At 41.9% G+C, this 24,517-nt stretch overlaps 2 protein-coding genes across 2 annotated transcripts in view; both read left to right on the forward strand.

Annotated features, from left to right (window-relative positions):
* The window catches only part of SLC16A10 (solute carrier family 16 member 10), a 66,130-nt gene extending 53,909 nt beyond the window's left edge, over positions 1–12,221 (forward strand). The window contains exons 4-6 of the mRNA XM_041478061.1: positions 3,998–4,141; positions 5,753–5,981; positions 7,167–12,221. Coding sequence (XP_041333995.1) covers positions 3,998–4,141; positions 5,753–5,981; positions 7,167–7,402 — 609 coding nt within the window. The 3' untranslated portion in view covers positions 7,403–12,221. The remainder of the gene's footprint in view (positions 1–3,997; positions 4,142–5,752; positions 5,982–7,166) is intronic.
* A 1,196-nt stretch (positions 12,222–13,417) lies between these two features.
* On the forward strand, positions 13,418–24,355 carry MFSD4B (major facilitator superfamily domain containing 4B). The gene is made up of 4 exons (XM_041478123.1): positions 13,418–14,315; positions 14,403–14,571; positions 17,070–17,186; positions 19,272–24,355. The coding sequence occupies exons 1-4, from the start codon at positions 13,908–13,910 to the stop codon at positions 20,498–20,500; spliced, it is 1,923 nt and encodes a 640-aa protein (XP_041334057.1). The 5' UTR covers positions 13,418–13,907; the 3' UTR covers positions 20,501–24,355.
* The last annotated feature ends 162 nt before the right edge of the window (positions 24,356–24,517 follow it).

A 24,517-nucleotide genomic window follows, 5' to 3' on the forward strand; every position in this document is an offset into this window, starting at 1 on the left:
TCCAAGGCAGCTCACTGCAAAGAAAGAGATCACCAATCCTGGCTGCAGCATTGATCCAGCTGATGGGATGGCCAGGGTGCCACCTGGACTTTGTGCAGCTACTTCTGTCTGGCCTGGAGATAACTAAATTGCATAGAAAGTGAGAAAGTTGTGCACAGTCTGTTCTTATAGACATTCCTGGAAATGGTTTATGGGGTTTTAGGGTTTTTGGTGCTGATTCCACCCTACAATCCATACTGGCTTCTGTACCTCATTCCTGCGCTTGCGCCGTTCCGTTACGCTTATCTCCAGGAGCCAGAACAAGGACGTTTGTCCTGGAAAAGTGCTGCCTTACCTTTGTATGGCCCCCTTCTCCAGCCACACACTGTTCTTTTGCACAGTATGTTATTGCCAACAATCCTTGGCTGTTATTACCAGCAATCCTTGGTTGGCTCCACAGCTATCTGGCTATCACTGTTTGAGACATGCACATGAGCCCCCTTATCTTCTAGGCTTCTACACTCCCTCAGCTCTTTCAGAAAACTTAATTTGGAGCAGTTAATAATATTTCTAGCGTACAAATGGTACCAGCAGTACTCCCCAAGCATTTCCTTTTATCTTTATGCTTGTTTTCAGTGAAAGTGTCAGACAGCAGGACTTGCACCAGTAATTGAAGAAAAAGGTGGTTTTAGTGTTCTCAGAGTTTCCTAGGTTTTATGCTGCTGTTGGCCATCTCTTTTGGTCAGAGAGACTATTGCATTTAGCCTACGAAAGCTTTGCTTGATTGGGAATCCCCAAAATGAAAGTGGTTGACAGAATTATTTCTTACTAGTTCATAACCACTTCTTTCAGATTCAGGTTCTTTGTGTTTGGGAAAAAAGGAGCTACAGCTTTGCTCAGATTCATGTTTTGATTCACTGTGTGAATGTAGCTGAAATGCCTGTGCAGTGAAGGGGAGGGCTTAGAAGAACCTGGGTCTTGGCTGGTTGGAGAGAGGTCAACCAGAACTGTGTATCAGAAAGCATTCCAGCCACTACCAAGTGGCTGATGTGTCTTCTAGTCTCATTCTAACATTAATGAGAATTTGGACAAGATCTTTGTCTGTCACCCTGATAGCAGAGAGCACAGGTATAAAGGAGAATGCTGATGCCAGGAATGCATTCAGTTCTGGTCTTCACTGTCTTTATATCTTTATTTGGAAAACTGGATTGTCAAGGATAAATTGCATTTTTAAATAATGAAGAAACCGTGCTACTCTGGACTGTAATTTTGCCTGAGCTAACCAGGTCTTTTCTCCATTTGGAAAAATCAGACCTGCAATTCAGCCTGCACACAGTCCTGAGTGAAGAAGCAGCCACATTACTGAGAACAGGCACAACACACACTGAAATGCTTTGGCCCTTGTGTTGCTGGGTCCCTGTTTGGCTGCTGTAGACAATGCCTGAAGAGCTGTATAATTACAACCTGTATAGTTCTGCAGTGAGAAGAGCATGAATGCCATGAGAACATTCACAAGTAATTGCTCATCGTGAGATTTTTGAGTCGTTCTAACAGCTAAAAAGCTGTGGAAATCTGCATCTTGCTTGAACTACTTCATGAGTATATTTAACCTAGAGTTAAAGTGCTGAATTAGTCCTGAATTGCTGTATTTTCAGACAGTTAATACTGCTGCTGCTTACTTAGTTACTGTCACTGGAGATTGAATATGCTGTTTAGGATCTGAGCATCGGCTCTGAGAGATTGGGCCAGTTGAGAGATTGGGCCAGGTTGCTCATGGCTTTGGTCCTGAAAAACCTCTGTCTGTTTAGGATCTGAGCATCAGCTCTGAGAGATTGGGCCAGGTTGCTCATGGCTTTGGTCCTGAAAAACCTCTGAGGAAGGAGACTGAACAAGCTCTCTGGACAGCCTATGCCACTGCCTTCCCAAGCAAAAAATTTCTTCTTATATCTAGTTGGAAGCTTTCTTCAAGATGATTGTGTGCTTAAGGGTAGTGAAGCAAAAAAAAAAAAAAACCAAAAACCCCAAACAAAAAAACCCCCAAACAAACAAAAACAAAACAAAAAAAACCCAAACCAACAACTAATTTAGATATTTTGAATTTGGGATGAGTAGTGGTTATTTTCTTGCTTAAGGAGTTAACTGCATCCGTATTTTCCCTCCTTGGTAGAAGAGTGGCAGCATTTCACCGCCTGTGCTGCTTTGAGAAATCCAGTTACTCAGTTGCAGGTGCAGGGCAGGGTTAATGGTTATCTAGATACAGAGCTTTATCTTGCTGCTTGAAAAGCCTCCAGGGAGTGGATGGATCAGGCCTGCTAATTAAACAAGCTAGAGGCTGCAGAAACCTGGAAGTGGAACAGGTGACAAAAATTGCAGAGAACACCTTGGCTTCTCTCACCAGCTGGGCCAGCAGGTGTTGACAAGCACATAAAGGTAGGGGTGGGAAAACTGTCAGCTTTTCCTTTTCTCACCTTTGGCAGAAAGGGAGTAAGTAGAACAGCTTATCTTTTATGTTTAAATGTCATTTCAGATGAAAAATTTCATCGGATTCTGTTCCCAAATGTGTCTCACAAAGCAAAAAAACAGAAAGAGCAAGCACCTGTCTTCAATTTAAGTTAGAAGTTTTTCTTTAAAACTAGAATAAACCTCCTTGGTTTTTTCTTTCTTGCAACATCAGTTATATTGCACAAATTAATATTAGATTTAATAGGCTTTCTGTGACACGTAAAAAAACTCCAACATATTTTATACTCAAGAATATTGCTCTTACTCAGCAAGTCCTATTTTCTTGTTGGAAAAAAAGGCTCTGCTTGTATAGTAGCCTTCTGGCCAGGAAAGAATCGACACTATTTTGCTCTAGAAGTATTTACTAAAATGGAGAGTTTTCATTTTATAGATGAGGAATTAAGGGTTCTCTGGTTTGAAGTGATATCAGCCTGTGCTTTCCTTGTCCCTCAAGTGTTCTTACTACATCTTTACTGAAAATCAGTTTCTTATGTTTGGTCTTTTACATCTCTGAACTTTCACTGGTTTTTACTTGTTTACTTTTCTTGTTCAAAACTACTTATGAACATGGAGATTGTAGGACTGTGCAAATGATTTCTACATCTAGTGCCCATTGTGGCATATTTGGTATTGCCAAGCACATTCCAAAAAGCGATAGTGAAAAAAAATCTCTTGTGGGAAATCTTCTTGTCTTTGGGGATGATTAAAAATAAAACCAAAAACCAACAAAAATCACAGCAAAACCCACAGATTAAAAACACTGTGGAAGTAGAGAGAATATAAAATTATCCAAATCCATCAAGCCAGTCTGGTGAGATATATATATATATATATATTTGTTTTACTATGATTTGAAAAGTTGGAATTGCTGGCACTGGTAGTTCATCCTGTTGTGGTCGATGGTCAGTTGCTTTAGTTCTTCAGGCTGAAGTGGTTGATAAATCATTCTTCCAGTCTGCCGTGTTCCTTGCTGCTGAAGCTGCTCCCTCTCGTGGGAGTGCTTGCTGTTGTGTTTGGCACTGCTGCTGGCTTCTGCCCCGCTTCCTCCTTGCCCCTGGACATCTTGGATGTTGGGATGAGACCTTCTGAAGGGCCTCTCCTACTTGCACACTCTTGTCTCCAGCTTTCTGCTTCTTGCCGCTGCCCAGAGCTATGTTGCAAGCTTGGTAGCCCGTGTGGCTTCTGTGTTACTTTGAATCTATCATTAGTAAATTGAGAGTGGTTGGAGAGAACACTTCTCAGTTATCTTTTTTTAATTCTTCTTCTTAATTAGACAGAGCCTTCTTGTTTTCCCGATTTATGTTCATTAGTTGTGGATAAAGCAGCAACACATTTCAGATTGTTTTTATTGTGTTGCACTAAATATTGCATTTTAAAATCTGTAAAAGAAGAATAAGTCAGATGACCATTTGTAGCTGAATTTGTAAGTGATTCACAGATTACTTCTACTCGACTAAGGTTTTCCAAGGTCTGTCTTTTTAATTCTAAAGCAAATTTATTTTCTCTTTTTAAACAGATGAATCATGTAAAAGAGAGGTTTGGTGACAGCGTGCCAGAAGAAGTGCTTCTGCTGTGTCTGGGCATTACTTCAGGAGTTGGCAGATTGATCTTTGGCAGAGTGGCAGATTATATTCCTGGTGCAAAAAAAATCTATCTACAGGTATGTGTATATTGTTTCTTTATTCCTTCTGAACTGTGGATTCTGAAGGGCTTGGTTTTGGGTACTATTAATAAGTAAGCAGAACTAACTGATTGGTGATTCAAATTTGAGAAGTTTCAGAACTCTAGGAAACTCAGTGTATGGCTTTTGATACTAGGAGCCTTTGGTGCAAAGTTTATGAATCCCTAGATTGATTTTTGTTTTTAGTACTAAGAAAATGTCTGTTTCCTGCTGGCTGTTTTCAGCTGGGAATGAAAGAAATTACTGTTCATTAGTATGTGAGTGAGAACCTTTGGGGATTCTCTAGAATCTGCTATTTCTGTTTTATTCCAGATTATAATTTCATAATGGTTTTCCCCAGGTAGGGGAAAAAATTAAGCAGTGTTTCTCCAGTAAAGATTTTGGATCTCTTGATCTTTGACAGGCACTAATTTGGTGTCAGTTATGTTCTCTGCACAGTACACAGGGGTTTGGCCATGGCAATACAAGTGCTGCATAGTCGAGGAGATTCTGCAGAAAGAGTCCTGGCTTCCAGAAATGCTGAAGCTTGGAGAGAAAGGAGGATATACACTTCTTTCCCTCCACACTTATAAATTTTTTTTTTTTGGGGGGGTTTTTTGGTTTTTTTTTTTGTTTTGTTTTTGTTTTGTTTTGCTTTTTTTTTGTTTGTTTGTTTTTTTTTGTTTGTTTGGTTTTTTTTGTTTGTTTGGTTTTTTTGGTTTTTTTTTGTCCCTTGTCCATATTTCAGTGTTAGTGTGGGATTTTGGAAAAGCTTTAATTTACTTCCATATTGGCAATTGCGAGGTCTCTTAGAATGAATAGCAAGAGAGGCATCTAGTGGGGGCTGTCTGCACTGCATTGTGGAAATCAAAAATTCTTAGGAAAGAATTACCATTCTGCTGGAGTATTTGTTGTCAAGGATAAATTTCGATTCCTTGATGTTTTATTGCAGTTAGGTGGAACCTTGTTTTCCAGTGCTTACATATGGATGGTGCACAGGCAAAACTGTTACCGCTTTTATTTTCTTTTTAATTCTGTTTCATTTTGCTGAAAGACAGTTTTATTCCTTTAATCTAAAACAAATAAATATTCTAAAATGATATTAGAAAATCTTTGTAAGTATGCATGACTAGAGCAGTACATCAGGATACTTTTTTTAATGGAAAAATTAAATATTTTCACTTCTGTTGAATATAAGCACCCTGAAGTAATCACTCAAAATACCAATATTTTTACTTAAAACAGTGAGGAGTCTAATTACAGTATTCCAGCTATCTTAAACTTCCAATATTTCTGTGACTTATTTCTCAAAAAATATTTGTGCATGAGAAATGACCTTACACAATCACTGTCAGATAGTGGATTACAATTACATTCTCAAAGCTTGTGAAATAGGTGGTGGAATTTCTTTGCCTGTCATGAGCGATATGTTTGTTTTATCTTAATATGTAACTTCTGACGGTGGTAATCCATGGAGACTGATTATTTTAAAGTAAATACAGGCAGGCAATCTAATTCACTGCAAATGCAAGGAGGTTCATCTGGTCCCTTACGATTTGAGAATTTGATGCAATGCATTTTTATATTTTTTTTTCCCTTGTCCATATTTAGGTGGCCTCATTCTTTTTTATTGGGCTGATGTCTATGATGATTCCACTGTGCAATGTCTTTGGAGCTCTCGTTGCTGTCTGTCTCTTCATGGGCCTGTTTGACGGGTGCTTCATTTGCGTTATGGCTCCTATTGCCTTCGAGCTCGTTGGGGCTCAGGGTGTCTCCCAGGCCATCGGATTTCTGCTTGGACTCATGTCTGTGCCTATGACAGTTGGTCCACCCATTGCAGGTGAGTGCAGGCAGGGTTTGTAGCTGTAAATGTGTTTCTATGTTTGCATGACTTTTTGGCCGTGTTTCCCATTCCCGCATCACGTGCAGAGCTTTGACATCCGAGGTTTTATCTGTGTGTGCTTGAGAAGACAAAGGAAATTTACCTGCTGCTTGTGGGTTACTAATTTACTGCACTCTTCACAGTTTGCTCAGTCTTCTTGATTGTTATGCATACATTCCTCAAAAGAAAGATAGATGGGTTTCCAGTTGGATTTAGGACCTGACATTTTCCAGTTTGTACAAGTGACAGCCTATTGGTTGCTTGTGTTACAGAGGGCCTCCACATTAGTATCTGAAAATTAACTGGATTCCAAAATTTGCTCATGTTAAAACCATTGTGAGGCTAAAGGCTCCAGTCACTTTATTTGCTCCTCATAAGTAGGAATGCTGGCTTTGTTCATCCTTTGGTAGGAGACTGACAAAGTACAGGTTTTGAAGATGAAAACTTGGAAGTTCTTGGGAGGTAGAATGGAGCTGTATTCCTCACCACTTTTCATGATTTTCAGTGGTAATTTACCCTGGGGTTTGGTAAGTGAAAGGTACTTTGTAAGACATAATTGAAATATGCAGCCCTATAAAGGACAAAATTTTAATGCTAGAAGAGCACAGACTTGGTGCTCCAACTATCACAGCTATTAATACTTAAATAGAATTTGACTAATGGGAGGAATTTGGAGAGAGCAATTAGAGCGTATTATTGGGAGACAATAATTCTTCTTAGTAAGAGGCCATAAGGAATGCAGTATCTGGAGTATATCTAGAATTAGAAGAATGGGCATATTGATCAAAGGCAGCTGTTTCCAAAAGGAGGGAGAATTTCTCTGAGTCACAGCAAGATACAGGTGCTGGAGAAGCTCAAATGAGCAACTTTCAAAAAGGAAAGATGTGCATGTTTTTAGTGGATGGCAATTAAGCAATTTTCAGTTGGTTGAGGGGTGACCTACTGAGCTCTTCATTACTGCTCCAAGTCAACTCTGGAGTACCTTTCTGCCTCCAGGTACACCTCTGTTTGGCCATCAGTCGTCAGGTTCTAGTGGCTATAATCTGTGCCAGCTCTTGGTTGTCTGAACCTGAAGCCACGACCTGTTTTCTGTGGATTCCTGAGGCCCCTTTATTTATGAGTGGTCACTTTCTGCCTTCCCAGGTCTGCTGCGGGATAAGCTTGGCACCTACAATGAGGCGTTTTACCTGGCTGGAGTCCCCCCCCTCATCGGAGGAGCGATTTTGTGTTTCATCCCCTGGGTCCACGAGCGGCAGAAGTTGAAAGAGAGAGCAAAACATGTTGATGGAGAAACTACTGAGAAAATGCTGGAAAATGAAAGCACTTTGGTGTCAGACACGACAGAAAAGCCAGTCAAAGAACTGGATTCTGGCTTTTGATGCTTTTTTCTTTTCCCTATACCATCCTGACCTCCTCCTACTGAAACCAGATTTCTACTTTTTGGCTGAAGGTACTGAAGTCTTGAACTATTGCAAAACTGCTACAAGAATCTTTTATACCATTGAACTTTTTTGACAAGTCTTTGATTTCAAGCCACATTTTCAAGGTATTTGAAGTTTTGTAGCTTTAGTGTGTATGTGCATAGTGATTCTGTGTGTGAAGAGAATATTTTTCTAATCCATCAGAACTGATTTCTGGAAATGTGAAAGCTGTTTTTCCTTCACTGACCCAGGATTCTTCAATGATGTCTATGATCCATCCTCTGCAGGCACGCCCCTGGGTGTTTATACTGGATAATGTAGTAGCTCTTACAACTGATCTGTTTTTTTGAATTTTATCATGCTTTTTACAGTCTTCTATAATTCTCTATCATGAACACAAATATGCATCTTTTTGCTGAAATGATTGTTCATTAGAAAGCTAAATTATTATACAACTGTTGAAACACTCACTTGTGTTTGCATTCACCTTTCACAGTAGCCCAAAGAACATTCAGGATGGCATTTTTGATGGGCTCAGGTTTTGAATATTTTCAAACCAAGCTCCAAGTGCAAACACGTTCAGAAGTGAAGCTGCTGAATAATAGATTTTTTTATTGTTATTATTATTATTATTATTATTATTTGGTTAAGGCAATACCCTTAAGATGTATGTTTATAAATCTCTTTTCAGCCAAACCTCAGAGTAGTGGATAGTTTTGAAACTGTACTGACTAATTCTTTGGAGCAGTATTGTGAATTATACTAAATTTCAAATTATTCTGTTGTACTTCTTAGGATTTCTTTTTTTGTTGTTCATAAAAACAAGACAGCTTTAAAGAAAACATTCTAAGTGCAATACCAAGTTGTTTTTAATGTGGAAATATACATGAGCTATTAAAACAACATTCAGCAATTAAAGATTTTTGCACTAAGTGAACATGCAGGTTTATTACAAGTCTTTATAGCTGTGCTCAACAGCCTGTAGATTATATGGCTCCATATTTTTTTCAAATATAAAGAAATGTCTTTGCATGTCCTATTTCTTACTTAACACCCTAAACAAATGTCCCCATTGGTTATGTATTCTTAGGTATTATGCACTGTTTGTCAAGCAAGTAACCTCTTTTTCTGAAAAATGTTTAAAAGCATAATACTTGGAGATGAAAACACTGCTTTTCAGTTTATCATAAAGCACTTCTAAGCACACTGCTTATCTATGGATATGGTTCAGCAATCACTGGAATACTTAATAATTTTTTTATTTCAGGTCCATTTAATGCCAATAATTTTGTTCCTCACTTTAAACTGTAATAGCAAAGAGTAAACTAAATGTGATCTGGGCAAAATGTGTACTCAAGTACTTTTTTTAATTAGTAACTGTTCTTTACATAAACCATGGAGGCATACTGTTTGTTTTTTTATTTTTTGTGATAGCCTTTATTTTCTTTTTTCTGTTCATTCTTCTTTTTTCAGTGTTGTAGTAAATTGCTCAGAAAACCCATATAAAACAGCAATACTATTGCATTTAATGTTTACATCTAGCAACTGACAGAAGTTCTTTAAATATAATCATGCAAAGCATTCTAAGTATTGTAGACCAAAGCTCAGGCATTTTTTATACTGCAGAATTTCAATCCCTTTGCGTGAGTGAGGTCTAAAAGAATTGAATATTAAAATGTTAGAGAGACATAAGTGGAGGGACTTGGAGGTGGTGGGGGGAAGCAGATCTGGAAAACCAAGGCCCCTTCAAGTTCACTGGGACTTGTGCTTTGGCACATTGTAAGTGCTTCTAAAAATGTCATTGAAATATGCATAGTAGTATTAATTACAATTACTGCCTTCTTTACTAAAGTGATGCTGACAGCCAATGCTGCTCTTGTCTGGAGTGTTCCTGTAGAACGTGATATTCAGTATTATTTTCCATTTGGGCAAAGCAGGAGGTGGTGTTGGCTAAATGTGGTAAAAGACTCTTGTTTCCTGTTGTCCTGTTATGAAAAACTAGTGTTCTTCATAGATCTTGCATTTCATGTGTTTTTTAGCCCTGAGTTTTATACCAAAAACAAAGCTGCTGCTTTTTTTAAATCACTGGTGCAATTTGAAAGGATTGTGACCAGGTATCTTAGTGTAATTATGGCATCTTTCCAACTTGCTGCTCTGCATCTCTAAATTATCTGGGAGAGTATATAAAATAATTGTTGTAAAGATTTATAAATGACATGGAAATGGTATATCAATAGTATGGATTAATTATTGCCATGCTGTTTAAAAAAAATAAAATTCAAACTCTCATATTTACATAAAATTTATAAAAATCCCCAAACCAACAAACCAAAAAACCTGCAGAAATTGTGACCTCTGTGAGGAGGGTGCAATGACTAATTGTTTAGGAGTGATTCCCATGGTAGAACCAGCTAGTGAATGGATGTTGGATGAGAGGGAAGCAGAGTTTGGGGGGGAAGGAAGCTCTGCTGGCGTGATGATGTTGGAATAACAAACCCATTTCTGATGCAGTACCTGTTTCACAACAATGCTAAAATTGGAAAGGCTTTTCAGAGAAGATAAAGTAAATTACTGTTTAAGAACTCTATTAGCGTCTTTTCTGTTAGTTTGTGTCTGTGGGGGAAATGTCCAGTAGCACGTGCTCTTTTCTGGACAAAAGCATAAGGTGTTTATGTCCTAAAGGTAGGTAAGATGAAAAACAAGCTCAGATTGTTTGTGCTGAGGCTGACCAACCACTGAGAAACTTATTGAGAGAGATACTAGATTCTGTATGCCCTGAGGTTTTAAAAATGAGGTTAGATGACTCTATTGTAAGAAAACCCAACAAATAAATCCCCAACCAAACTAAAACATGAAAAACCCTATACAGATAGCAACTATTTATTAAATTTATTTTAAAAAATATTTAATATTGTAGATGTAGAGAAAATGACTGAATATTCAATTTTATTTTAACTGAATAAATGCAAATAAGATTTTGTAACCATTTATTTTTAGGTGTGAAAACCTGTTCATGAGAAACCTGCTGAAATCTTATTTTGATGACCCAAATCATGCAAGCTTTAATCTGGTTGGGGGTAGATTCTGAAATTGAAATAGTAGCTTAATTCAAGAAGACCCTTAAATCACTCTGATCTATCCCTCTCTTGAGAATGGTTCATAGAGTACTTTCTGTAGACTTTATTCTTGTATCCTATAAACAAAGTAATCATCTTTTCATTGAATGTTCTCAGGGTAAATCTTCAGAAGAAAAGGAGTAGAAACAGGTTCATTTAAAATGGCAGTGTGAAATTTCCAGTCCTATGTGATGCTGTCATTTAATACACCAGATCTTGAAACCAATACTAATTTTGAGCAAGGTTTTATTGGTTTCATACTTTTTCAGTAGGTATGAGATCCTTTTAATCTAAAGAAAACTGTTCAGCAAAGAGTCTGAAATAATGGAAACCCTTTGGGTTCTTAATTACATCTCAGCTATGCAACAGGATCCAGTGTGTAACTAATAAAGTATTGTTGGATTTGTCCTGGCCACTTTTGAAGACCTGTACAAATCTCAGACCCAGACTTCAAATTATAACGTAGTTAGAGTTTCTTGCATCCAGGTCTTCGTCTGTTCAGCATTAGCATTTAAATTATTTTTCTAATTTTATTTCCAGTGACAATTTATTAGCCCTGAAAATTGCCCCCGTGAGTCAAAGATGCTGTAGCTGTTCCGTGGCCTTTCTTCAGGGTGTACTTGGCATCAGATGAGGTAGACAACTGACACTGTTCTCCTTCGGCCCTTCATGTGTGGGCACATAATTCCCCCCTCCCTGCAGAGACACTGGATTGTCAAGCTGATGCCCACCACACTGGAAATGGGTTGGTGCCAGATGAGTGCTTTGATCACAGGCTCCTGGTGTAAGAAAGGGACACTGCCATTTTAAAGCAGAAGTGCCCTGCTCAGTTCGTGCCTCGGGCAGTGCATGCCAAAGGGACAGGAGGTGCTTCCTTACAGCCCCAAAGGGTCTGTGTCAGGCTGGGAATCAGTGCTACAATCCTTCGGGTCATCCATTCGCTTGGCTTACGCGGCCGGGCTCTCCCTGTGCTGGCACGGGGCAGTTCCCGGCCTCGCTGCTTGCACAGGGGCTCAGCCGAGCCCTCTGAGCAGGGAGCAGAGGAGATGCCTGGTCTGGGGCCCAGATTCCCCTTTGGAGAGCTGGAAGTGTTACAGAAGTCAGAACGCACCCCTTGCTATTAAGAGTGTGCGTGTGTGTATCTATAAATACAAAGTATTTTGACCAGGGCATGCACAAACAGTCTGCATCTCACTAGAGGAGGCGTAGTTCTGAAACGTGAGAGATGGCTGGGGAAAAAGCGATGCCTTTCTTTGCGTGCCTCCCTGTTGACAAGCACAGCACCAGTGGAGTTCCAGCCAGCCAGTGAGTTTCTAGTCATGTAAGCTTTGGCATATGTGCAGTATGCCTTCTAGTCTATATATATCTTGTGTCAACAGTTGTCATGCTTTGGAAGTGCATATGCTAAGATTAGAGTGATTTTATACTAAAATGTTTGCTAATATCGACAACACTGACATGTTTAAGTATCTTTATAGACATCATATTTTGTATGTTGTTTTTGATATTAAAGGGTACACGTTTTGCTAGCCTTAACTCCAGTCTTTCAAGTTCTGCTTTGTTGGAAGGGTAAGAAATGAATGTTTAATGTTTTTCGTGGTGCTAAAGTAACTGTGATCAGTCTCAAATTATTCAGAATAAAGATGGTAGTTCGTAAGTGCCCCATTTGTTACTGCATGCATCATTTTTAGTCTTATTCTTGGGTAAAACTTGTAATTTTGAAATGTAATTTTGTTGTATTCTGATAATTATTGAATCTAGTGTGGAGACTTTTATACAAAAAGTCTTCACAGGTTTTTTTGCCACTGTGGTCTGACTGAAATGTCCCCATTACATTTGCTCCTACATTAATATATGGTGCAACCCATTTCATTCTGATTGCACTGACAACCCATTATAAGACTAGTGATTTAAAAACCTAAGCTACTGAGGTCCTTGTTTCTGAAAAATTCATCTTCTCTATTTTCCATTCTGAGGCTTAATATCAAACTTGCAGAAGCAGTTGCATTCACAGAAGGAGAATTGAGGGAGGGAGGGAAACTGGTACAAAAGCTTGAGTGGTGTTTTAAAATAGTTCTGATTTTGCTTCATGAACTGCCAGTAGAAGTCAGTGGGACCTTTAATAATTTACTGGCCTGCTACCAATTTCCCTTTGACTTACCTTGACTATCCTTACCTTCCCTTGCCTTACACTTCATGAAGCATGAAGTGTTTCCTCATTGACAGCTTCAGTAAGTCCCAGAAGTTCATTCACCTTTCCTTTGCAGTAGAGCCAAATCTTTATTTCCTTTAATAAATTTGTCTGATGATGTGGGTGAAATATTCCCTTTTTACCTGGGGTTATTCCCTATGCTGCTTGTAGTTCAAATTGAAAATTGAAAAAGATGCCCAAACCCTTTATGAGTGCCTGGGTGCTGTTGCCATTTGTACGCTGTCCATGTACAAAGCTTCTTTGTAAGTGTAAAACAGCAGTGAGGAGAGGCCTGGGGGAGGCATTTCAAACAAGGCAAAATACTAACATCTAGAAATGTGGTCCGAGTTGTGTGTGACTGCTGCTGTTTTATAGTTGAAATTATTATTTTATCTGGAATTGTCGGTACTGCTGGATGTATGAACAGAAGCTCAGCAGTTTTCTGCAGATACCTCACGGTACAGACTCTGGACTCCTCCAAAGGTAGGAACTTGGGATCGATCACGTTTAAATATTATCTGGCAGTGTTACTTGTAGCAAGCAGGCACTTTTTTTTTTTTTTTTTTTTTTTTTTTTTTTTTTTTTTTTTTTTTTTTTTTTTTTTTTTTTTAATGTCTCAATGCACCCAGGCTATCCTGAACAGGAAGGGGCTTGCAACATGCTTGCTAGTGCCAGGAGAAACGGGAATGGGTTGCTCACTGTCCATGCCCTGCTATAATCCAGTATTACTTGTTAGGAACAACGTGCAAAACAAAGCACTGCGGTTTGGAATTGTCTTTCGAGTTGGTTGTGACACTTAAACGTACCAAGCATGGTGAAACTTGGAGCCTTTCTTAGAGGGAGCAGCAGCTCAGTGCCAGACAGGGAGCACAGTCTGTGAGCTGCTCCACAGGAGTGGCAGGAATTTTTGTAGTTGTAATGCTTAAAACTTTTAATACCAGCCATGTGTTAATACCTGTGCTTAGCAGACCCATCAGCTCTCTCTCTCAGCTTTATCACCGTGGCATAACACGGTGCTTGTGGAAGGCAAAGACCGTTTATGATCGGTTGACTGAAAGGTCGAGTGCAGTTTGAGTGATAACACAGATTAAAAATAAATGCTGGTTTATAAGGGCACTTCCTCGGGCACTGTGGCACAGACTTCCAGCGGTGTGGAATGTCAGCTGCCCCGGGAATGTCGCTCCCCAGCGCCGAGCGCTGCTCCCCGGAGGAGCCCCCGGCGGAGGAGGAAGCGGCGGCGTCGCCCCCCGGCTCCGAGCCCGCCGCTCCTCCCGCTCTTCCCGCTCCTCCTCCCGCTCCTCCCGGCGCCGTGCGCGGGGCGGAGCCGGCGGGGCCGCGCTCCTCGGGCCCGGAGCGGCCCTCGGAGCCGGCGGCGGGAGCCATGGGCGAGGCCGATCGGGAGCTGCGCGTCCCCTTCATCGAGGCGGAGGAGACGGAGACTGAGAATGAGACGGAGGCGGTGGCGGTGGCGGCCGGCGGCGGATGGCGCTGCGGGCGCTGCGCGGACGGGGCCGTGCTGCGCTGGTGCATCACCGGGACGCTCTGCGCCTCCTTCTTGGGGCTGGTGAGTGAATGAGTGAGCGAGGGCGGCTGCGGGGGCGGTGCGGACCCTCCCGCAAGGCGAGCGAGGTGACCCCGCACTCCCCTGCAGGGGATGAGCATCGCGGTGCTGGGTCCCACCTTCCCCACCCTGGCCGCCAATGTCGGCAAGAACGTCAGCGACATCTACTACATCTTCGTGGGCCGCTCCCTGGGCTCCCTGGGCGGGTCGGTGGTCGGCGGGGTGCTCTTCGACTGCATGAACGCCGCTCTGCTGCTCGGTGAGTGCTGCCCCGCCGCACGGCGGCATCGCCCTCTCGGACACTGTCCGGGGCAGCTTCTGCTTTCCGCAGCGAGCGCGGCCCCTGAGGGACATGCGCCGCCTTTCCGGAGCGGTGCCGAGCCCCGGGAGCGGGAGGGTCCGTGGGATGTGGCGCTGTTCCCGCAGATGCCCGCGGGCTGGTGCCGCTCCCGCTGGTGCCGAGCAGCGCTGCGGAGCCGGGGCGCGCCGGGCACGTCCGCACCGGGAACTGGCACCGACCGGACACAAGCTGCATGGACTGACCAGTGTCTCGCACTGAAAACAACAACTGGACTTTTTTTAGTCTGCATCAAGTAACGTGCACAGTGTAGGTGCTCTTGGAATGTAACGGGCTTCTGCAGCGACACAGTACAACACGTGGAACAGGAAGCTGTGTTTTGGCTGCCGGGTGTGCACAGAAACCTCCAGCAGTCACGCTGGAGGAGCTTCCCCTTCCCTTAACACTCGTCAGTCACGATCAGCTTCGTGTACTGTGGCTTTTGACTGGAGGGCCATAGCCAAATTTTAACTTATTTACAGTGGGAAACATTAATTACTGTTTGTAATGGTGGAAAGTTTAAACTGTAGGAACCACAGCTGATGACTTTAACAGTTTTCTGGACTTGTGGAAACTTGCTCCTGTAGGAGCACAGGACTGGCTTTGTCCAGGCAGAGCGAGGCTGCTCAGCCATCAGGGATCCAGGAGCCGCACGCACATCCAGAAAGGAGGGGCTCCTTTCAGAGTTGTGTTAGTGTCTCATTCCCACACTGAAAATAGTGGAAGCCCTGTCTTCTTTATTTCAAGTACCTTTGTGCTCTAAGTTAGGGATTAAAATGTGTACCAGGGCTGGCTCTCCTTCTCCTGAGTTCAGGGAACTGTGCCTCCCTTAAGACCCGTGCTGTAACCATATGGTCAGTTCAGGTAAGATCCTTTTTCCATTGCTAGTGCCTGCAGGTGTGGAGTGGGTTTCCTTTAACCTCCTCCTTGTGCACCTGACCACGTCAGAGTTTGCCTTCTGTAATGGAATCAGAGCACACACCTGTAGAAACATATGTTAACTTGAAATAGTTTAGTATTTCCTTCTTTCCCTGAGGGCAGCTGTCTGTTAACAATGCTTGGGAAATGATGGAGCTCCTAATCCTTTCCAGTTTGGTAGTGCTTATGGCAAGACCACAATTTGAACTACTGAACCTGTTCATTTTTATCATCTGAGGGCTGCCTGTAAGATTTTGGCTTGTGTAGTTTTGCCTCCCATCTTTCAACTGCTGGAACTCTGCTACAGAGAAAAACTCTACACAGAGGAAAAACTGAAATCATCATCTGTGTTTGTCAAGGAAATTTTTAAGTGCTAATCATCAGGCATAGAGCTGAAGTGGACAACTGAGCCCTTGCTGAGAAGTTACTTTTCAGGTCTGAGTGTGGCACCTGAGGAGCTGCACTTAGACTTAGTGTTCCCAACCTCTAGTGTTTGCTTCATGCAGCTCAGCATGCACACCACCTTCAAAAATGTTTTGAGGCATGTATTACAAGTATCTTGCTAGGTTCTTTAGGGACATTGTTGCTGGTTTCTTTTGGAATCAACCTAATTTCTTAATTACATCAGCCCCCACTGACTTTTTAAGTATCTGCTGCATCTATGATCATGTATTGATTTGAAAAATAACAGAGACAGCTAGTGCAAGCTTTCTAAGAACCTAATACTGTCTGATCAAGATATTAATTGCAGGTTGTTTTATTATGGAGGCAATTATAAACATAGAATTGAACTGCTGAACTTCCTCCCAAATGGTAATAAAAACAATTTCTATCTGCTAAAAATATTTTTTGAAATAGCATGTTGTAAGTGTAGCCAATAATGGCAAAACGAATAAAGTTAATGAATTGCTGCTAAATTTATTTATGAGAAATTTTGTAGTTCTGTTCAAAACTCCGGAAATCCCTTGGAATACATCCCTCATGTGAGAACAAAATATAAATAAAAGTTAGCATCTTTATATGAAGATCACTTAGTGGACAAGGTACAATTACTTTAAAGGATTTTTAAGAGCTTAGTTATATGGGTTCTTTTAAAAATGGAGCCAAATTTAATGTTGTGCACTTCTCAGAGGACAGGCTTGCCACTGTTCAAACCCATATTTTGCTGGTTTCACACTAAAGTCACATTTCTAAATTGGAAATTTGCAGAAGACTTCTTAGTGTCCAACAGGAGCTACTGCTCTCTTTGCTTTAGCTGAAGAAGTTTGTCATGCAGAATTTATACCCTGATGAAATTCCTTTTTTTTCCAACCAAAATGATCTGTTAAACTTTATAGCTGCTACTGCTAACCACCGATTGAGGTATTTACATTGCATCACTTACTAGGATTATCTGTAACTTTAAGAATCATGAATTTATTTGTATTTCTTGTTCTTCTGTGCTATTTAAATGGAAACTGTAGTATGTGAGTGTGTTGTTTTGTTTTTTTTAACCTTTCCAGCCTTCTCCATGCTTGGAACAGCAGCTGGTCTTTATGCCATACCCTGGTGTAAGGAATCCCTGCTATTGACCATCTTGATGTCAGTTATTGGAGGTTCCATGGGAATTTTGGACACAGGTAGGGGACCCTGTGCTCTGACAGTTCTTTCAGCAAAAGAATTGCAAACTTCAAGCATACCAAAACAGTTGCTGGTTTTTCTTGTGATACATCTTGAATTAAAAGAGGGAAACAGTTTTACCTGGCTGTGGTTCTTGGGTTAGTCTGGTCCTGAGGCTTCTAGTGTTTATGTGTGTGACAGGCCTTCCTTTAGGGGCTGGGGAGTAGGGTATCTCTTGCTTCCTGGAGAATGTAAATTTGCATTTCAGTGGGCCATTACAGGCATAAAAAAAGTGCCCTGTGCTCTTTAAGCAATGTTTTCTTTAAATTGCCTTTAAATTGCTGATTTACAGGAAGCTGGCCAGGATATGGTTCATTAGCATTAGCTGGGCCTAAGCTAGTCCTGAGCAAAGCCTTGGTGTTTGAGGTTCTTACAGCGGCTGTTGGCAGAGTTGCCCACCTGCAGCTGGGAGTTCACAGCACCATGGCGTCTATCTGCCGGAATTAAGGGATGTTTTCCACCTTTGGCCAGCCATGGTGGCTGGGAATACAAATTTGTTCTGTCCCCCAGATTCTAAGTCTGTGGCATGTGCATACTCCAAATGGCCTGGGCCAAAAAACAATCCCAAACCCAGCACTTTTGCTAGAAAGCTGTTCAAACCCAGTTTCTTAGCAGAGGCTTATTATTGGAGGAAGATGATCCCGGGGATCTTTTCCAACCTAAATGATTCTACGATCCTGAGACGTGCTGGTGAAGTTGCAGAGCAAGTATAGGTGTGGTCAGAAAGGTCAGTTATACATATATCCCAACAGCTCTGGAAGCATCCCAGCCAGGGCCTGGCTTGGCTGGTTGGCAACAAAGAGGAATGATGGCTGCACATGTGAAGTGTCTGCCTTAATTCTGTGGGGTTTGAGGGAGCTCTGCAGGGCACAGGATCCAGTAGTTAAGAGATGGTTTTGCATGGCACAGGTCATGTTAAATAAACTGAGTGCAGAGCTGTTATTTGCTGCCTCTGGTAAAATTGTTGTACATGGCACTTGCTTTAAAAATTCTTTGTATGGGAAAATCTTGTCAGCCAATGGTAAAAATACCTTCAGTGGGTGTACTGCTTGGATCAGACCTCAGAGCCAGGGAGACCTCCCATGCTGAGCAGGAGTAGCAGAAGAAACTCACAGCAAGGCAGTAAAGCGAAGCTGAATTGATTTGGAAGAGTGCTGAGTGACAAGGGCTGCTGGACTGCAGCACAGGAATTAAATGACTGTTTTGTTTTCCTGCATTCTTCTGAGGGACTACTTCAAAACACCTCTCTGAGATCTTATTTCCTACCATTATTGTTGATCTAATGGTGTTGTAGTTTGGTGTTTACAGCAGTATTGATGTTAAACCCTTCTATTTCTGAAAAGTCATTTGAACACAGTGGGGTGGTGGGCCCAGCCCATCAGTAGCAAGTGAATTTTGTTTTTCCTGGAATGTTGTTTTTGTTCCTTTGATTCTTAGCATTGGGCATTGTTGCTTTTGATACTTAAGATAAATGAGAAGCAGTTAAATTTCCCTTTTAAAAAAGGCTGAAAATTGCTGCAAATTGTCAAGGAGGGTAATTAGAACCATAGAATCATAGGGTCCCTAAGTAGGAAAATGCCCTTAAGGTCATCGGGTCCAACCCTTAACCCAGTACTGCTGAGTCCAGCCCTAAACCATGTCCCTAATGCCACATCCACATGTCTTTTAAATACTCCAGGGATGGTGAGTTAACTGCTTCCCTGGGCAGCCTGTTCTAATGTTTAACAACCCTTTCCCATGAAAAAAATTTCCTAACACCCCATCTGAACCTCCCCTGGCACAGTTATATCTGTCCATTGCTGCTGGATTAAGCCACTGTGTGACTCTTTGACTGCTCTGAATATCCTCCTAAAGCTCAAGTAATCACGTGGATTTAAGGCAGAGTTTCAGTTAAATGCTGTTTTACACATTGTATTTGCTAAACCTGGCATTATTGTACACTGAATTAGCAATATAGGTTATGGTTTGTTTTGTTTTGTTTTTTTTTTCTTTTGAACAATACCTGATCTTAGACTAAAATGAATCTTTTTCTCTCTGATCTGCAGGTGGCAATGTATTGGCACTGTATACCTGGGGATCAGAGGTTGGGCCACACTTGCAGGCTTTGCACTTCAGTTTTGCTGTTGGTGCATTTCTGGCTCCTATCGTGGCTCAAATGGACTTGGGGAGTTCTGAATCTCCAGAACTTGCAGGGGATGAAAAGACAAACCAGTCTGTCCTCAAGTCTGTGCCGACAGCATCAGCTGCACTGAATGAGCATCACAATGAAAGCTTTTTGTGGTCCTATATTTTCATAGGGACCTATATTCTCTTAGTTTCCATCTTCTTTCTTGCGTTGTATTCAAAGAGCAGCTCAACTAGAGACAAATCAAAGGCTTCTGTGCAGAAGGACAAGCTTGCCAAATACCACTGGCCTCTAGTTGGTCTCCTCTTCGTATTCTTCTTGTTCTACGTGGGAGCTGAGGTCACCTATGGCTCCTATGTTTATACTTATGCAGTGGTCTTTGCTGAGATGAAGGAGAGTGAAGCAGCTGCTTTGAATTCTGTCTTCTGGGGCACGTTTGCCGTGTGCAGAGGAGTGGCGATATTCGGCGCTGCTTTCCTGTCCCCTGCCACCATGATCGTGATGAGTCTCCTGTGCTCTGCTGCCTCCTCCACAGCCCTGGCCTTCTTCGCTCACTACCGAGCGGCGCTGTGGGCGGGAACCGCCGTGTACGGAGCATCCATGGCCACCATCTTCCCCAGCGGCATCGCCTGGATCGAGCAGTACACGGTGGTGGAAGGGAAAACGGCTTCCCTGTTCGTGGTGGGCGCGGCGCTGGGCGAGATGTGCATTCCTGTGGCGGTGGGCTATCTCCAAGGCAGGTACCACCACGTTCCTGTCGTTATGTACACCGCCTTTGTCACTTCCGTAGTGACGGTCCTGCTCTTCCCCGCCATGTACAAACTGGCCACCTGGCCCCAGCAGCGTGACTCGCAAGGAGTGAGTGACAGGGAGACCCGGAAAACTTTGTTGTCGAACTCGAGGCTTACTGAGGATGAGGAGGAGGAGGAGCACGTGAGAGAGTGGAACGATACAGACTTTGAGGTAGTAGAAATGAATGACAAGCTGACAAACTCTGTGACAGACACCTCCCGTAGGGTACCAGGGGGCTCTCCAGCTGAAGTCTCTCTCCTGCCCCATGTGGATGATGCATTGGGCGATCCTCCAGTGGTTGCTGATGGCTCCCCTGGTAGACAAAATGGGATTGTTGACTGGGAGAAGAGTGAATAGAGTCAAAGCTGACTTTTTTTTTTGAAATGGAAATGCAATTGAATTGTAGCTGTTGTCAAGTGGTTTGGGAATCCTTTCATAGTGGTGCAGAGCTCAGCATGCTCATTTTCCCAGTCCTTTCATTTTCAGCCTGCAGGAATATGTCTTGGAGTGGGAAGGTCCTCAGTGATGTGAAAGGGGCAACATGACAAATGTTTGGCTATGCCAAAAGTGTTAAAATATGAGGCATGCATCCAAGGAGGAGATGCTGTAATAACTGGGAAAGAAGGGGACTGCTCAGACTACTCAGTTTTTTGAGATGGGTGAAAGGTGCAGGTCTGAGATGCTTTGTCACAAAGTGGTTTCATGAGAGAGGAGGCACTCTGTTACCAGTAGTGGAACTTTCTTACCTTGTGAAGGAGGAATGTTTCTACTGTGTTTGACAAGTGTCTGTGATCAAATCAGTTAAAATTTCTGGTGTTGCCCAGCAGCTGTAAATTGAAGAACCTTTTGGCAAACTATAGGAATTTTTGATTCTGAGACAAAGACAAGAAAAAATTGGGAATTATTTCTTAGGCGTGAAACCATGCCTTGGGTCACTTAAAAGCAGTTTATGAGAAAGGGCACAAAACGGGCCATTGTTTATTTGCTCAAATGCATAACTCCAACCTACTAAACAATGGCAACAAATCTAAATAATCAAAAGTATTTCTGATTTTAATTATGGCACTACTGCTGAAATCAACAAATGTATGCAAAAGATGAAAAAATTATGTAATCTTTGAATGGTTTGAGTTGGAATGGACCTTTAAAGAGCATCCGGTTTCAACCTGCTGCCATGGCAGGGACACCTTCCACTGGACCAGCTTGCTCAGAACTCTATCCAGACTGGCCTTGAAAACTTCCAGGGCTGGAGCATCCACAACTTGTCAGGGGTAACCTGTTTCGGTGCCTCACCACCCTCACAGGAAAGACTTTTTTCCCTGATATCTAATCTAAACCTATTCTCTTTCAGTTTGAAGCCATTCCCACTTGTTCTAACACTACATGCTCTTGTAAAAAGTCCCACTGCACCTTTTTTGCTGGCTCCTTTCAGGTAAAAGAGATTGCTTAATATATGGTATTTTTAAGCCAGTTGTTTAAGGTTATTAAGGCTAATTTCTCTGGTTTCCTGACCCAAGACTTAACAGGGTAAAGTGTTACAATGAAGATCTGAGGAGAGGGAATTATCAATGAGACAATCCTTTCTAGTATGACTGCTTGCCCCTGGCCAGTTGGCTTGGTGACATTTGGGTTTTTATTTTGGGGGATGACATGAAGATGGACTCTCCCTAGTGGAGAAGAAGTGGTTTGTATGTGAAGGTTCATTGGTGCTAAGCAGAAAACCCTGGGCAGGTGCAGCCATGCCAGGGAGCCCTCCCAGTAAAAGGAAAAAAGTAGCAGTAAATGGCAAAATCTGTCTCTGAACAGTAATCTTGCCATTTGTCAGCTTGGAACTCCAAATCAGTTAAGGATTTTTTAAGTCTGTGTGATAAGAATGTACTCTTGTTTGGAGTTTTTAACTTCTCCCTTTTATTAGTATTTTTCTTGCTAAGAGGTTTCATTTAGTAAGAAAAGGGCTCTAGGTGTAACATAACACAGAATGTTTGATGTTCCCTGGATTTCCAGCTCTGCTTTTGTTCCCTCTCTTGTCCTTCAAGTATGCAACCTAGGCTTGAATGGCTTTTTCTTTTCTTCTGAGAAGTTAGTAAGAAGCCAGAATCAACTTGTAGTATTTTTTTGTTAATAGCTTGCCATGTTGCAGAGCCTCCCTCTCTTTCTGCTGCTGGCACTTAAATGCCACTGTGTTTTTGATGGATTCCTTCTGCGGCATCTTTTTCCAGTGCGATGCCTGAACCTGCACTTAGAATGAAGCCTTGTTTCACTTGTGGCACAAGGGCTCTGTTTGCTTACAGGAATGGTAAATGCCAGCCCCAGTCCTGGCCCGGGCACAGGTGACAGGAGTGAGTTTGTGTGGCCCTGCGTGCTTCGCTGGTTTGCCGTGGAAGCAAACAGTGTGGTAGGCAGAGAGAGGGGGTGGAATGAGGGCAGCTGGAGCCTGCATTGCACCGTGTTTCCTCTTCCCATTTTTCCTCTGCCTGCTGCTCCGTGTGTGTGGGAAGTAGGGGGTGTCAGCTGATGGTGAGGACAAATCCCACTGGTGGAGGGGCAGGGAGAAGGTGCAGGACACACAGTGAAAGATACAGAAACTGTTCTGTGGCAGCTCCCTGCTGGACCTGCCATCCCCCTGGATTCATCTGTAGTGATGTCGATATAAGAAAGCTTCCCCATAGCCAACATCATGGTGCCAGAAGAAAATTATTTTAAGAAAGATACTGGGAAACCAGGAAGATTTGAAACTCCCCCAATTTATATGCTAAGTTTTGATGAAATTCCAGATTGGCATGTCCTATGTGTAAGACTGTTTTCAGGGATAGTTTACATGGATCGTTTACTTTAAATTGTTTGCATAATCAAGTACTAAAAAACCCCAGAAAATGAAATCAAAGCTGATTGGGAAATATGCTGTAATCTCTTAGAAGCTTATCTGCTGCATATATACACTTATTTGTGCTTCTGACCAGCACTGTCCCAGCAAATGTAAAAATACTGCACAAAACAAATATTTCTTTTTTTTTTTTTTTTTTTCCTGCCTCTATTAACTCCTGTGTAACTTCAATTCATCCCCATTTCCTCCTTAAAAAGCAGGAAACCTGTGTAGTAGGAATGGAGCAACAGGCTGGAATGCCAAGGTAAGAGCAGCCTTTTCCCACAAATAAAGGATCCAAAAAGCAGCGGCTGTAAGACAATCTGAAGAATTATCTATGTAGAATCACTTTCCACTGATGTGTGGAGACCTGCCTAAATTTAGTCATCTCAATGAGGACTTGGAGCCTTCAGTGTCTTAGTTCTGGTCTTGAGCTTGAACTGGGATAGACAGACAGAAAGTGTTCTCCTTATTCCCTGTTTAATAGCAGGGGCTGCCCTTGACTGAAAATGAAGTGCTTGAAGCAATTTAAAGTTTAAAACAAGATCTAGGACATTTCCAAGGATGAGTCCAGCTCATACCAATTCTAGGCACCCTCAATGGCCAAGGCTTAGCTCCCTGCTCTTGGATTTTGGTGCTCCTCAAGGCTTGTTTTCAGACAATGAATATTCGTTTTCTCATGTTTACATTTCCTTTCACAGTAAATTGCTTCCTGGTATCTACAGCTGAAGTGAGGATCTATTTACAATACAGATCTATTTTAAGTTACAAGTCCTCCAGAAACTCATGTTGGGGGTTGAAATTACTTGGAGTAACTGTATTACATTACTATTGCCCTGCTTATGCTAGAAAAGCCATCCCTCTGTTGAGGACAAGAGCTTTAATCCATTAATTAGATACCTGAATTTGATAAGAATCCTATTTTTGTCCACGTCCCAGGAATAGTTTGAAGATGAGTGCTCTGTTCCAGTGTGAAAGGTAACCTCTTGCAGCTAAGTGTCATACTTTATTTATCCTGAGGCACTGCTGAGTGCTGGACTGTACTACAAGCACTTACTTCTGGCATTTGCACTTTTATTCTGTACTTGACCAATGCTTGAATGCAAGACCAGGCAAAGTTTTATGCCTTGATGTTTTGTTTTTTTAGAGTTACTTTGCATACAAGTGCATTGTAATCTGTGGATTTTCTATTATATATGTAATAGTTTTTATTCTGCTTGGTGTGGGTTTTACATTGTACTGTGTAATGTGACATTTAATACACTGACTGGTGTCTTGACTGTAATAAATTCTTATCTGGAGAAGGCACTCAGGTTCCTTGATGTAAATAAAGTTTTATTCTATTTTTCAAACCTTCTCTGGACTTTTAAATTTAAAACTCGATCCTTTTCTGACTAATGGAAAACTGGAAATGTTTCTCTTCTGGTTTGGGGAAGGCCTCCAAGAACTTCTACTGATGTTTTAGATCCCAAAGTTTAAGCTGGATTCTTAACTTTGATTTGAGCAGTCTT

The sequence above is a fragment of the Pyrgilauda ruficollis genome, unplaced genomic scaffold, assembly GCF_017590135.1.
Source record: "Pyrgilauda ruficollis isolate IOZ18807 unplaced genomic scaffold, ASM1759013v1 scaffold43, whole genome shotgun sequence".
In the NCBI taxonomy this organism is placed as follows: Eukaryota; Metazoa; Chordata; class Aves; order Passeriformes; family Passeridae; genus Pyrgilauda; species Pyrgilauda ruficollis.

Coding starts and splice junctions, on each gene's coding strand:
- MFSD4B (XM_041478123.1), top strand. CDS start 13,908: ATGTCAGCTGCCCCGGGAATGTCGCTCCCCAGCGCCGAGCGCTGCTCC. Junction 14,316..14,402: donor GCGCCTCCTTCTTGGGGCTG/GTGAGTGAATGA, acceptor ACTCCCCTGCAG/GGGATGAGCATCGCGGTGCT. Junction 17,187..19,271: donor CATGGGAATTTTGGACACAG/GTAGGGGACCCT, acceptor TCTGATCTGCAG/GTGGCAATGTATTGGCACTG.